The 14108-nt window shown below is 40.4% G+C and overlaps 1 protein-coding gene across 1 annotated transcript; it reads left to right on the top strand.

Moving 5' to 3' along the window:
- Nucleotides 1–10644: 10644 nt before the first annotated feature.
- KCNJ1 (potassium inwardly rectifying channel subfamily J member 1) lies at nucleotides 10645–14108 on the top strand (the record flags this gene model as incomplete). The annotated part of the gene is made up of 1 exon (XM_084495542.1): nucleotides 10645–14108. The coding sequence occupies exon 1, from the start codon at nucleotides 12993–12995 to the stop codon at nucleotides 14106–14108; it is 1116 nt and encodes a 371-aa protein (XP_084351668.1). The 5' UTR covers nucleotides 10645–12992.

Raw genomic sequence — 14108 nt, 5'->3', positions numbered from 1 at the left:
CACAGAGATAAGATTTTATTTGTTTCTTGATTTCACAACACAGAGTTTTGATATGCAAACGTGCCTTCTCTGCAGTATCCCACAATAAATACAAGATAACTTAAATTGGCTCATACTTTAATAAACTCTCTCAACTGCCTTCTGTGCTTCTGTGTAGGGAGAAGTGTTCACAGAGTAGCCATGAAGCAGATAACAAACAGCAAAATATTTCCTGTTTGAAGCCCTAGAGCTTTCTGTCCCAAAGAGAAAAACAGGGAATTATAGAAGCAACGTTCACAACATAGATACAGCTACTACAATCTGAACAGCTACTGTGTGTGTAAGGTCAAGAGATAAGGGAGTTGATCTGACTTCATTCACCTGAAATTTGGATATTATATCTAAACTTGTCACTCAGGATGTCCACACAACCTGGTGGTGGGCAGGTGAGATGAGATGCTGTATAGAACAGCTCTTCCAGTCCTCTTACACTCTAGCTCTGGTATCCCAGATCAGCTGCCTGGGCTTTCCTAAAACTCTGAGGGGTAAAGTGAGGAGAAATGAATCCTTCATCAGATTTACACCACTTTGCTAGGACTATGGAAATCTCAAATCACATCCCAAAGTCTGCTTTGAATTCTGTATGAACTAGGACAACTGACACAAGATTTCTTAATGATTGTTAGTAACTGAAATAAGAGCCTTGCTTTTGGAAGTAACTTAGACTTGTGTTCAAATTAGGCACTTAACAGAAATACTTAAAATAGGAATCTTGGTACCTAAAGCTTGTGTAGCTGGAGAGTCAGCTATCTAAGTTTGACAGGAGTGATCGGATGAAAGAAATTTACCTTGAGGTGCCAGTTTTTGATGACTGGAGAGGAACTCTGAAGAACCTAAGCTACTAATGTAGGCTCTTCGATGAATTCCCTCAGGTTGGTGGAATGAATCCACACTGTAGAAAAGATTTTCAGTGAGATTTAAGCTCCTAAACGCAAGCAGGACTGATGCAAGATGTCTATGCAAATTAAGCTATGCTTTTCACTGGAAAAGAGGCAGTGGGTTATTTTTAAAGGGTATCTAAGAATGCAACAGTAATCTCATGTCTGTATGGCCTTGTCTGGAATACAGCGACCTTCTGCTGGAAATGCAATAGGTGTTGAACATTATGAGGCACAAAGAGCCACCGGGCACTTTGTTGATAGGATAATTTAAATACAAGACTTGCCCAGTGTGAGCACTCAAACTAAAGACTTTGATCTGCTTAGTACCTACTAATCAGCTTGATATTTGTCCATCTCAGAAAAACATTGTATATGCCCCTCTTTTCACTCCTTACTGAGAATATTAAGATATTAGGCACACAGAAGCTTTTCTTCTTCTTAGATGATAATAAATAAATTTCTACCAATATGGCAGTTGGGCATCTTCTATCTATGTATTCTCCTAAAACCAGAGCTCCATTAAAATACTGTCTACAGTAAACTGATGCTCTTTGCAGTCACTGAATTCATCCACATGACATCCTAGTTTTACTTCCATATTATGAGTAGATGGGGAAACAGACACTAAGAGGAGAGAGCACTTGTCCCATAGTACACAAAAAGAAGGGAAAAACTGGGAACTAGGTTCAAATATTTGGACTCTCTAGGGAATATTTTAACACTTGATTATGCTTCCTAGGTGCTGCAGCCAGAAGCCTTCTTATTAGGACAGATCAGCTTGCTTTATGGGTTGAGACACAATATATTCGCTAAGTTTACTCTTTACTGTGAAATAACAAAGAATAGAATGTGCTGAATACTAGTCTCTGACCTTGGTAATAAGTTGATTTAATTGGATTTGATTTTTCAAATGTAGCATCTTAAGTCAGCCATAAACTCTGGAATTAGCATATCACATCTCAACACAGGAGAGATTTTAAAGTAGCATAAGGAGATGAAGTCCATGCCCAATGAATTTCAAATTACATTGAGGATGAACTCAGCCATATGCATGTTAAACTAAAATTGTGCAGACTCTGAGTGCATCAAGCAAAGTTATTAATGGCTTACATTTGCTATAAAGAATGCGAAGTAGCTATTTTGTATCCAGTTTGTTCATATGTCTCTTCACATCAATGACCCATGTGATGGGTCAATAATTCACTCAGTGTGCACTGAAAGCCAGAAATGTCTTGCAAGTCAATTACACTTATATAAATAATTAGGAACACAAAAGTAACTGAAGGATTGGAACAGAAAAAGCTGTACTGGTGAAACACTGCATACCGCAGGGACAGAAGACTGTCTTTAGATTTGCAGCTGATGTACCCCAATACCTACAAAAGGCACTGTGCATACCCCTGAAAGCAGAAATTACCTTGAAAGGGGCAGTTCGGGGTTTTAGTATTTCAGAGAATAATCAGGTTTCTTTCTGCAGGAGACGTGGGAAAAAAAAAAAAAAGAAAAAGGAGAATATTAGACAAATAGCTGACATCTGAGATTTGATTCTCAAAACTTGCTCCTGAAATGTTTAGCTTTAATGGCATTCAATTGTAGTAAGTCACAAGAACATTTTAACCAATCTGTTAGGCACAGGTGGGCTCTGTCTCTCTAATTCAGACAGACAAAAGTTGCTTCAGCAAACCTCATATTAAAGAGCACAAAATGTCTTTGATACCTTTGACTTCAGCTGAAAACCTCATAAGTCAGACTTTTTCACAGTCCAGAACTTGTGACCACAAACTCATTTTAAAAGCCGTGGCATTGGCTGCAGGACATGCTATACGTCCCTTCAAAAGGCACTGGAATAACTGCTGACACCCACCTCAAGATGCAGCAGCCAAGCAGAGATGAGGGAAAAACTATTGAGATGAGACTGTAAGGGGACAAGATGCATCTAGACAGCTTGGTTGAACATCATAGAAATCAGACATCAGGAACCAGAGGTAGGACATAATCTGTCATTCAAAGTTTGCAGTGCTGTCAGCGCTTGTGATCAGAGCACTGAATGACAGAAAGAAATCTTTCAAACTACTGATGTCTGATACTCTTACTGTTGAACCTCAACTGATTAAGCATGCAGCATCAGCCAGCAAATGCCAATCTACCTTGCAGCTGCTGTGTGACAGACTTGTGGGCGCAGTGAGCAGAAAAAGCAGAAAAAGGAGTATGGCAGATCAGCAGGTAGGTGATCATGTGTTTCAGTAAGCGCAGAATGTCAGATGGGCAGATTACTTTATGACTTTGCCATGAACTTCAGTACCCTATGCCTTTTTTTTTTTTTTTTTTTTTTTTTTGACTGCTTGAGGGACACATTCTGGTAGATAAGGGAAAAAAAAAAAAAAAAAAAAAAAACACAACAGGTGTCCCACAGAATATTTGAGGGTTGTAGTCAAATGCATGACTGATTACCTCCTTTATGAGAGAGTCTAAACTATCCAAACAGGTACAACTGAATGTGCATCTCTTCAGAAATGCAATGAGCCATTTCAATTTTTAACAATTTTATGATCTCACTGTTTGCTTCTTTGCTTTTTAGACACACAGTAAGAAATGAGATGCTACATTGTCCCTCCTAGATGCTCCCATTCCCTTTTACCAGCTGTAGCCCACCTCACTGATTACAGGAATCAGGGTCTCTCTTTATCCTTCTGGAGTAAAACAGGAAGTTCAAGGAAATAAGGCCAGAATTCCTATTAATGGAGAGCAAATCTGGAATGATACTCCTTTGATAAATCTACTGGAAAACTTCTGAACATCACTTCTGAATGTCAGACAGGCCACAGTCCTTCAGAGGATCCTAACACATGCTCATGAAGGAAGTAGTCTGCTAATATTTCTTACAAAGAGAAACTATAATCCTTAGTACAGAGACTCAAGAAACCAGGAGAACTGGATTACAAAACAATGCCAAATAAAAGCAATTAGCAGAGAAAAGCAACAAATAGATGGAAAAGTAGTAAAAGAACTAATAGTAGAAAAAAACTCTCATAAAATATACATGGGTTTCACTTATGAGAGTACTAGTTACCAAAGGAAGGGAAATGAGAGGTTCTAAGTATTAAGCCTTATAGAATTTGTGCTGCAATGTAGCAAGTCTTTAATGTCTGGCAACTGATTTGTGCAGACTGGAAACTACTATACACACGGTTCAGTGATATAAATTTTCCAAGGAGAAAGATACACATGAACACACACTTTCATCTTGAGAAAAGACCTTCCTCACTTTGTTCTTTATCTTAAGAAAGCAATAGAAATAAATATGAAAGAGCTGCCCTCTCTATGGAAAAAATAGCAATAATTTGTATTCATAGTGCACCATTGCTCCTGAAAGATCCAAAAAAACTTTATAAATGACAGCTGTGTTCAGGGATCATTTCAGTTACTACTAAAGCAACATGCTACTCAGTGCAGGAAATCCGAAAGTTGCTTTGTAATAACATAACATTCTACAGCATGAAAAAAAAAAAAAAAAAAAAAAAAAAAAAAACACACACAACAGTATCGGTACTAAAATAGCCTTGCAGTTGCATATAAAGTAGTGGAATTACTGTTATTTCCTTTGCAGCCAAGGAAAATGAGTTAGGAAAATGGAAACAGTCTGAGACCACACATTCAGGACTACAGATTAAAAACTGCTTATTTCCAGACCAGTGAATCCAACTTTATTCTCTTCACATCCTTAACCGTTTAGGTGGAACTGCAGGCTACTGCTGCAGAATGCAGCTACCATATATCAGATCATCTGGTACATCTCCAATTTCTTTTTTTCCTCACAATCTCGCTATCTGAGAAATGCCTGAGGCTGAGGCTCCCAATGGCAACCTTGCAAAGCAGGGATTTGAATTTGGTTTATCAAGATCAAGGTTCCAGCTTTTCTGATGTGGTTGACTTGATGGTTTAGCAATGTTAAAGTCACCTTGCTAACCACAAACGATTGGGAAGCTAAGTTTACAGCCTAGCTAAGGTAAGGACTGCAGTAGGACAGCATTCTTAAAGCTACATGAAACTATTCCCAGTTGCTGACTGGGACAGCCACCCACTGCACTGTTTACCCCGTTTCTATAAGCAGCTGAAAGATTGCAGCAGAGCAATAACACTGCAGCATGCAGTTCATACCATGAGTTGCAAACATTTGTTTGAAGTACTGCTAAGCTGTGTGCAGTCTTTGTCATCAAAACACAGTGGCAGAATTCAACTCTTCCTACTGCAGTATAATCCAGGTTAGGTGCTCATTTGCCTTTCTCTTATGTTCCTCAGTTTCACACAGAAGGAGTGTTACAGGTCTGTCAAATAGTAAATCCAATCCTGTCTTTAAGGCTGACTGAGCATGCCATGTGTGACCACACAGCAGGGCATGCAAGGCTGTTGCAGCCTGTTCTGAGTATTCTCTTACTGCAGCTCTACTCAAATTAGCTATACCCTGTGATGTGAACTACTGTGAGAAAACTTGGTATCATGGCAACATTTAATTTCTTCCTTTTCTTTAGTGCTGTGCAGAGTGCAAAGAGAGCAACTTCATGCTTTTCTTGTGCATTGAGCCTTCTTCCAACCATGCTGGGAGCTGTTGTAACCATGCCAAATATTTTCTGTTGGTTCTAGGTCCTTCTGTCATTATTTTCTGTCATACCCATTGCTAGGTATTTTTTTTTGGGGTGGTACAGAGCCACTATCAATTTAAACTCACCAACAGGTTGGACAGAAAGAGCGTACGTGAATGGAAGCTCTGAAATGACAGGGTAAAGCTGAGACACCTTGAGATTAGATGCCAAATCGGTGTCAGAACTGTCACAGTGTTCAAAGGTGGTCTCGCCTTGGGTAGCGGCTGTCTTCTAGCTTTGTGGCTGATGCCTGAGTCAGCTGCCTCTCAGCCTTCAGGGCGTTTGCAGAAAGCCCTTTCAGTGCACCGAGCTGATGACTGAGACTTGACATTGCCAATCTGCAGAAACAAATTGTAAGTTAATGATTCAACCCCTTTAATAATTCAGCAAAGAATAACAAAATGAGAGTGTGTGCAGAATTGGCTCACATGACTGTGTCCATTTTCACCGTGACTTTTATAGGTGGTGTTTATGCTGTACAGCCTTCCCAGCACACACATTACTGCAATAAGCTCTGTGGTTACAGATTGCTTCTGCTCAGTCACACAGGTGAGACTTATTACAGCCTCCATCCCCACAGCTTTGGAGTGTAATGCCTTTTTCTAGCAACCAAAAAGAAAAGTGACTTGACAAAACTTGCCTTTCTCCTTTGAAAAATTTAACAGAAAGCAGAATATTTTATTTTCAAGATTTCTCAGTAAATCAGTAAGTGGAATACTCAACTAGCATAACACTTTGGGTATATTAAAGCCCCAGTTTTTTCTTTTGCAACTGCAATGACACATCACACACAAAAACACTGCAAGGAGAATCTTTTTCTTTTGACCAAAGAGAAATCCCAAAAGATATAATTTGCTTGAGAAATAATTTCTCCCAGAGAGCCACTTCCTACTGAAAAATTAATGTTTTCAGTGAAAACCTAATTGTCTGAAAATAGAAATAGTTCTGCTGGGAAATCCCGCTACATGGTAAAGACAGCTTAGCTCCCAGTTCTCTCTTCTCCAGAGGCAAGATACCCAGCATGAGTGCATATCTCATGACATATCCTGAGGGTGAAGTGGATCATCTGCAACATGGGAATTCTCTGTCATAGTAGAAGGTGCTATGGGAGATGCAGTCTAGCTGAGAAATTAGTCTGGCACTGCAAAAGTATATAATCAAATAATGAAGTTTCCTTTAGTCCCTATGAAGTGATCATTGCTAGAGAGTGCTGGCAAATGTTTTTGTCTAGACAGCTGTTTTACAAGTGCCACGTTTCCAGTAAGTGGCAGAAAGGGAGTATCTGGGCTGGCCTCTTGCCTCCGTGGCTCCTAAGGCAGGAAGAAATGCTGCTTTTGTATGTTTACCAAAGCCTTGATCGTGTTTGCATATGAGACATATGCTCTCTACGCAGCTGACCTCTTCTCCCTCAGTAAATGCAGCCATGGATTAACTTTGTGTGCAGCACTAAGTGCCATAATATTAATTGCTAACAATGACAGCACTGGCTTTACTGCTGTAAACCTTTGTACACCTGAAGTGTTTTAACCTTTGAGGACCCCAAAGAGTCCCAGCCTCCAAGGAAATATGATTTCTCAAGTGCCCGTTGTTGTGGTGCACGTTCTTTCATTTACTCATTTGCCTGTGTTCTCATCTGTGAATTATTCTTTCAAGTCAGCTTTGTGAGAGGAAACTGCAGCCTATCTTTTCAAGCTATGTGCAGCAGGCATAGTGTGAGCAACATTTCTGGATGCAAGCAGCTACTGTGAGTTATCAGACACCTTTGTGAAAGGTACGGCTCCAAGGCACATTCAAGTGAGTGGCACTAGGGGTGCTCAGCAGAACAAAGCAGAGAGCAAACTCCATAAAGCACGCACAAAGTACAATGAGAAGGAAGATCCAATTAAGATAGTGGGTTAGAAACCCCTACAGTAACTGGATGACAAGGCATTACAGACATCTTCCTGAAGTCTTAGTCTCTTACATAATGATGGTTCCTGGAGAGTCCATACACCCCATACATCAGACCATATGGGTTTCCTTCCTTTAAAAACCAGGGCATGGGGCAAGCAAGGCAGGAGACGTTACATGTACTTGTGCTATCACTGCCAGGGGTGGCTGGAACACTCCTGATTCACACAGTTTGAATGACAGAAGGATGAAACCTTCTTCCCCTCTTACTACAGAGGATAAGTTGGGCACTCACGTAAATTGGACTCACATAAAGCTGGATAGATCATACCTATGTGTTTACAGCAATCTGAGACAAAAGGTCATGTTCTAAAGATATTTCATATTCACAATGATTACAGAAAATGCAAAGCCCACAGGTAGGAAGAGGAAGGTACCACCTTGCCTCTCTTGCTTGAAAACAGCCATCACTGGAATGGGAACGGGAATGTTGTAGTAATTCTACTTTGCAGGAGAGGGGACAAAGCAGTGGATAAAATCCTTTGGTGTACCCACTAGAAATTCCAGTTGGACTTTAGGTTAGCAAAATATAGTCACTTGGAGTGAGGCTGTTCCAAGACTCCCAGCTAGCATGCCGCACCAGACTGAAGGATCACATCTCCCAGGTGTAACTGGGATTTCAGTCAATGCTTTGGAAGTACAGCCACAGTGTTCAGCGTTCAAATCTGATATCAGGAATAAATACCTAACAATGACATTGCCAAGTCCAAGAAGAAAGCTTGCCTGTGTCATTTTGACAGTACCAGCATTTCTGTTCCCTATGTTAACATGTCTGTCATAGATCAAGTGGGCATAGAGGATGGTGTAAATCAGATTCTTTTTAGAAAAATCCCTAGGGCTAACTGTAACTGGCTGCTGTAGGCAAGGTTATATTCTTGTTATACTTACAATTGATTTAATTCAAGGCCAGCTGTCTTTGGCAGTCCTTGATTCTGATATAATTTTGATAAAAGCAGTGAGACAGGGAGTTGGGATACTGCTACTGCCTTCCCATCCGAGCAGGCTCTGGCCAGGGCATCTACTGAAAAGCAAATGAGCTGTAATCTCTAAAATTCTCAGTAGTAAAGCAGCCAGCAGAACATACACAATGAGACTAAGTGTTGTAGTTGGCTTTTCTAGTAAAAGAAAGGGATTTTATGATGTATTAGGAATTGGATATTTCACATACTTTGTTCAGAGAAAGTTCAACATAAAGAAACTATGGAAAGGACTGAAAGAAGACCTGATTTTTGAAAAGACTAAAATGGGACTGAAAAAACAACCCTTTAACTCTGTATCCCCCTTTCTTCTGCTGAAGCTCAATAGAACTTCATCTGAATCCCTAATAAAAATGTATTTCTGTCAAAAGTTGCAAGTTCTGTGGGCTGCTTTTCATTTATGCTGTCTCCCGCTAATGATTAGTCTCTGTCAACTTTGCTCATACATCCATTGCTGAGGGAAGAAATATGTTTGAAGCTATGGGTATCAAAACTTCAGTGAAATAATAAGTGACAAAGCATTGTTCTTGTCCGACCTCCATCAAGCCTCAAAAACCTTCCCTTTCCTTCACTCACTGATCTCCACCAGTGCTGCACGTGACTGAGATTAAAGCCATTTCCCCGGATTTCCAGCATTGCACTCAGGACTTACCCAAAGATCAGTTAAAGCTCCTGGTCATTATCCCCAGCATTCAAAATTTTTCAAAACAAAACAATTGAAAACAAGTAGGATTGAAGAGGACCATTCAGTTACATTTCTGGGTGAGCGGAGGAACTCCAGTTGGTATGTAACAATCAGGAACTCTATGGTTCTGGTTACCTACTTGCAGGAATATAGAGGGAGGAAAAATAGAAATGCATCTCTAAAGAACTACCTTTCTTAGCATTTATAAATTATTCTGGGTAGAGGGAATAGGTTAGTTAGGAAAGATCAGGAATTTGAGCATGGAAATCTAAAAGTTTCTGCTTATACCAGTGATCGCTGTGAAATGTGAGACTGGAACAGGAAAGTAGAGACTCCTTGTTTTTGTAGCTAACCTTGACCTGTAATCTGTAGTCAGAGTGGTTCTACTGGTAAAAGTCCTATCACTTAATAGAAGCGGTGCAGTGCACCTTCTATGAACATAATATGCCGGGGGACAGCAGCAATGTTGCTGACTCCTGCAGCAAGACATTTCACGTGCAGACAGACTGCAATACCACGTTTATTTGGGCCCAGCAGGAAACATATTCTGGTAAATATTAGCTAAGACATAGTTGGGTTACCTTTGCTGATTTTAACTGAAAGGACCAAGTGCTATATTATATAACGTGCTTTATATAATCTCCTCTAGACAGTCTGTGATACACTTGCAGCATGCTTATACAGGGGGGAATTTTTGTCTTGCTGAAGAGAATCAACACACTTCAGTTGTGTGGGGGAGCAAGAAAGATCTGATGAAGGGACAATCCCTTTGTCATCCTGCCTGAAGAAGTGTGTAATTCTTCAGACTTTGATCTGCTTGAGGATAGCTAAATCAGGGCTTGTAGAACAGTCTGAGGACAGTGTAAGATTTAAAGAGGCAGGAAAAGAATGGTATAGTTGGGGATATGTTTTCAAGGTTGCAGTCTGGACCATGCTGATTAGCTTGCTGTCATCATCTCTTCTGTGATTATTATCTGTTGATTTGTATGTCCAGATCCTTGTCAAATTTTGAAAGATTTCTAGTGAGGGATGAATCAGACCTACCAGAATTGTGGTAACGATTTGTCACAACCCTACATGGAAAGATGGCTAGATTAGAAACCCATTTTTTCCCTCAGATTTCTCTCCTCCACACTTGTTCAGTAGGATTAGGAGCTGACCTATGCCAAAAGCACACACATGCAGCGTAAGATGCACAGGGTGTGGCATCTGGGCATTTTGCACCGCCTCTGTTCAGATACTGACAGTGTCCACATTGCTGCCAAAAAGGATGAAATTAATAGCAATGACAGCTGAAGCTGCACATTTCCATACACAGGGGAGTTAAACACTGGAACGTTTCTGGGAATGGTGTGTTGCACATTAATGGTGTTTCCCACCCCCCCCCCCTCCCCAAAGTATGCATTAACATGAACACATTAATAGTGCGTCAAGAAAATAAAACTTGAGGATTGTTTAGAAACTGACCTCATTCTCCCCCTTCCTCAGGTACTTGCTTAAAGTTTAACCTTTGTCAGCTACAGTCACAACCAATAAATTAACAGCAAAAGTTTTAAACAGTGAAAGGCTACATTACAAATGACCTTCATTTTTGTCATCCTAAGTTTAATAAGCAGAGAAAGGTGGTTTCACTGTAAGTGCAGAAAAAGGTAGCTATATAGGAGAGAAACAAATACAAGCAAGGACATCAAATCACAGAATTTACTTCTGGCTTTACAAAATGTAATTAATTTTTACTTACTGATATTTTCCCTTTGCTACTGATTACTGTATCAAAAGGTAATCTGTGGTCCCCATAAGCATAACGTCGAATGGAAAGACTTGTTTTAGCCAGCTAAAACAATAGGCAGCTTCTCCAAGTCAATCTAGATGCCTCCAGAGTAAATGAAAGAAAGATTTGCCAAAGAACAGCTTATTACTTCGTAAGTGTGGAGACAAGACAAGTGGCTCCTCAGAGGGTTCATACTCTTCCTTTACTGGCAATTAGGAGTCAGCTGTACAACTGGCGTAGGCAATTACCTAACATTTAAATTGCTTAATCTAAATAAGACAAATTTCACAGTAAACAACTCATGTCAATATATGTAATCAACTGCATATTTCTATGGATTACTCCCATTCTGGATAGAGGATATCAAGGCTTGAGGCAGCTCAGCAGCTCTTCCCGCAGGTATTTAAGCACATATTTCCCACTGAAATCAAGTGAAAATTGGGCAGTCGGTTTTACTACGGTTTGTGTTCAAGTATTTTGCACCTAGCAAAAATGGAAGCCAGGGTAGGACAGGGTTAGTAATGTAGCATCTTTAGCTTGCATCTCAAAAATTATTGGTAAGTGTTCAATGCCACCTTTTATTGGGAAGGGTAAAATGGCAGCAAAACAACAACAAAACAATAGCAAACAGTTACAAAGTCCCCAGCACCACCTTATCTGAGATGCACTACTAATTGCCACCTCATTCTGAAGCAAGCAGTAGTTGCAGGTCCCTGAAACGTTCAAGTCTCTGCATGGCTGGGGACTTTATGCCCTTAGAGATGCAGTAAACTCAAGGCATCCTTTGTGTGAGTCACCAAGAAGAATAGTTTCCCCTCACGTTTTTAATTTGATTTTTGTTTAAGCTGAAGCATTTTGCCCCCAAGAAATGTGATTACTGTACATAGTGAAATTCAGCTACACAAGAAGAATTTTGTTTAACAAAAGGCTAAATAAATAGGCATACAGGGTACATTTCCAGGGTGGCTTAGCTAATCTAACACATCTTCTCTGGCAAAGGAACACATTTTATGCTTGAAGGGTGATCAGCTCTGAAATGAATTATTTCTTCTAAGAACATTCCTAAGATATGGGTCAAAATCTGACCCTAGATCAGCCTCCGAACACAGCAATCGCTAACTCTACAGTGGATCAACCTCACCCCACGCCTGCATGTCTGAATAACTCCAAATCTGGGAACTTCCCAAATGTAGGCTGATCCAAATTCCAGTCTGAACACATCTGTATTATTTTCCCCATCAATGACTCATATTGTCTGGGTCTCTTGTTAACATGGTCAGTCAAAGGACAAAATTAAGAGGGACACAGAGCTACATTTTCCTTTAAGGGTGGATTTCAGAATCTGACCCTTTTAGTCTTAGCATTACCTTTGTGGTGAGGAAACATCCAACACTTCTGTTGCTGGAATATAATTATTTACTTTATTCTGACCTAATAGTCCCAGCTTTTGTGTTTCCAGAATTTGAAATTCATGCCCTCAAACCCAGTCTGTAAATATGCTAAAAATAACTGCATCTGCCTGTCTTGATTACACCTTCTGCACCCTCTATTATTTCTTCCTAAATTCACTGTCTGTGTCACATTCAGGGTCTCCTAATGCCGATGTATGCACACAAGTACTTCTTAGTCCCCACTTCATCTTCTAGAAGGCAGAAAAACCTCAAAACTCAGCCACTTCCCACCTGCTCTCCCAATTCATGTCCACAATGAAGTCAGCTGCTTCTCTATGCCTCTGCTTATTCAGCTGAGCAGTGGAGTATGTTAACAGTTGACTGATTCAAAGTTTTGCGAGTTTACTGAGCAAGCCAAAATGATTTTTATTTTTTTTTTTCTGGAATGCTCCTTAGGCAAGAATCTGTTAGTTTCCTCATATACTTACTGGAACTTTTCCCCAGTAGCAAAGGGAAAATATGCAAATGATGTAACTTTTTCCTAAGCAAGTGTCTTGAGACTTCGGCAGGCTTTACTTCTTGCCCGCAGGTAAATGAGACCTGCATTACCCATAATGTTTATTACTTCTTATTCTCCAGAGTCCTATCAGCAGAGGGAATGTTCAACTACCTCCGGAAACGCTTTACCAGTCACATCACAGAGCGAAGCCGGCGAAGAGCAAGGCTTGTTTCTAAAGATGGAAGGTGCAACATAGAGTTTGGCAATGTAGAGCAGTCAAGGTTTGTCTTTTTGGTTGATATATGGACAACTATTCTGGATCTGAGGTGGAGATACAAAATGACTATCTTCATTTCAGCATTCTTAGGCAGCTGGTTTCTTTTTGGTCTCCTCTGGTATGTTGTGGCCTACATACACAAAGATCTTCCAGAATTCAACCCTTCCATAAATCACACCCCCTGTGTTGAGAATATCAATGGTCTGACTTCAGCCTTCCTGTTTTCCTTGGAGACCCAGGTAACCATTGGCTATGGCTTCAGATGTGTCACAGAACAATGTGTCACCGCCATTTTCCTGCTCATCTTCCAGTCTATCCTGGGGGTAATCATCAATTCCTTTATGTGTGGTGCCATCTTGGCCAAGATATCAAGGTCCAAAAACCGGGCTAAGACCATCACCTTCAGTAAGAATGCTGTAATCAGCAAACGTGGTGGGAAGCTCTGCCTGCTAATAAGGGTAGCAAACCTCAGGAAGAGTCTGCTAATTGGGAGCCACATCTATGGAAAACTCCTGAAGACCACCATCACCCCAGAAGGTGAGACAATCATTTTGGACCAGGTCAACATAGAATTTATAGTTGATGCCGGCAATGAGAATCTCTTCTTCATTTCCCCATTAACTATTTATCATATCATAGACAAGAACAGTCCATTCTTCCACACGGCAGCAGAAACCATTCTGCAGCAAGATTTTGAATTGGTGGTGTTTTTAGATGGCACTGTTGAAGCCACCAGTGCTACCTGTCAAGTAAGGACGTCTTACATCCCAGAAGAGGTGCTCTGGGGTTATCGCTTTGCTCCCATTGTGTCCAAGACCAAAGAAGGGAAATACAGAGTAGACTTCCAGAACTTCAGCAAGACTGTGGCTGTGGAGACTCCACACTGTGCCTTCTGTCTCTACAATGAGAAAGAAGCTAAAGCCAAAGAAAAGAAAGGTTATGACAATCCTGGTTTTGTCTTGTCAGAAAGCAGTGAAACCAGTGACACAAAAATGTAG

Source organism: Aythya ferina (genome assembly GCF_964211825.1).
Source record: "Aythya ferina genome assembly, chromosome: 22".
NCBI classification, from domain to species: Eukaryota; Metazoa; Chordata; class Aves; order Anseriformes; family Anatidae; genus Aythya; species Aythya ferina.
The sequence above is the reverse complement of the archived record's forward strand: the minus strand, read 5'-3'. Positions and strand labels throughout refer to the sequence as shown.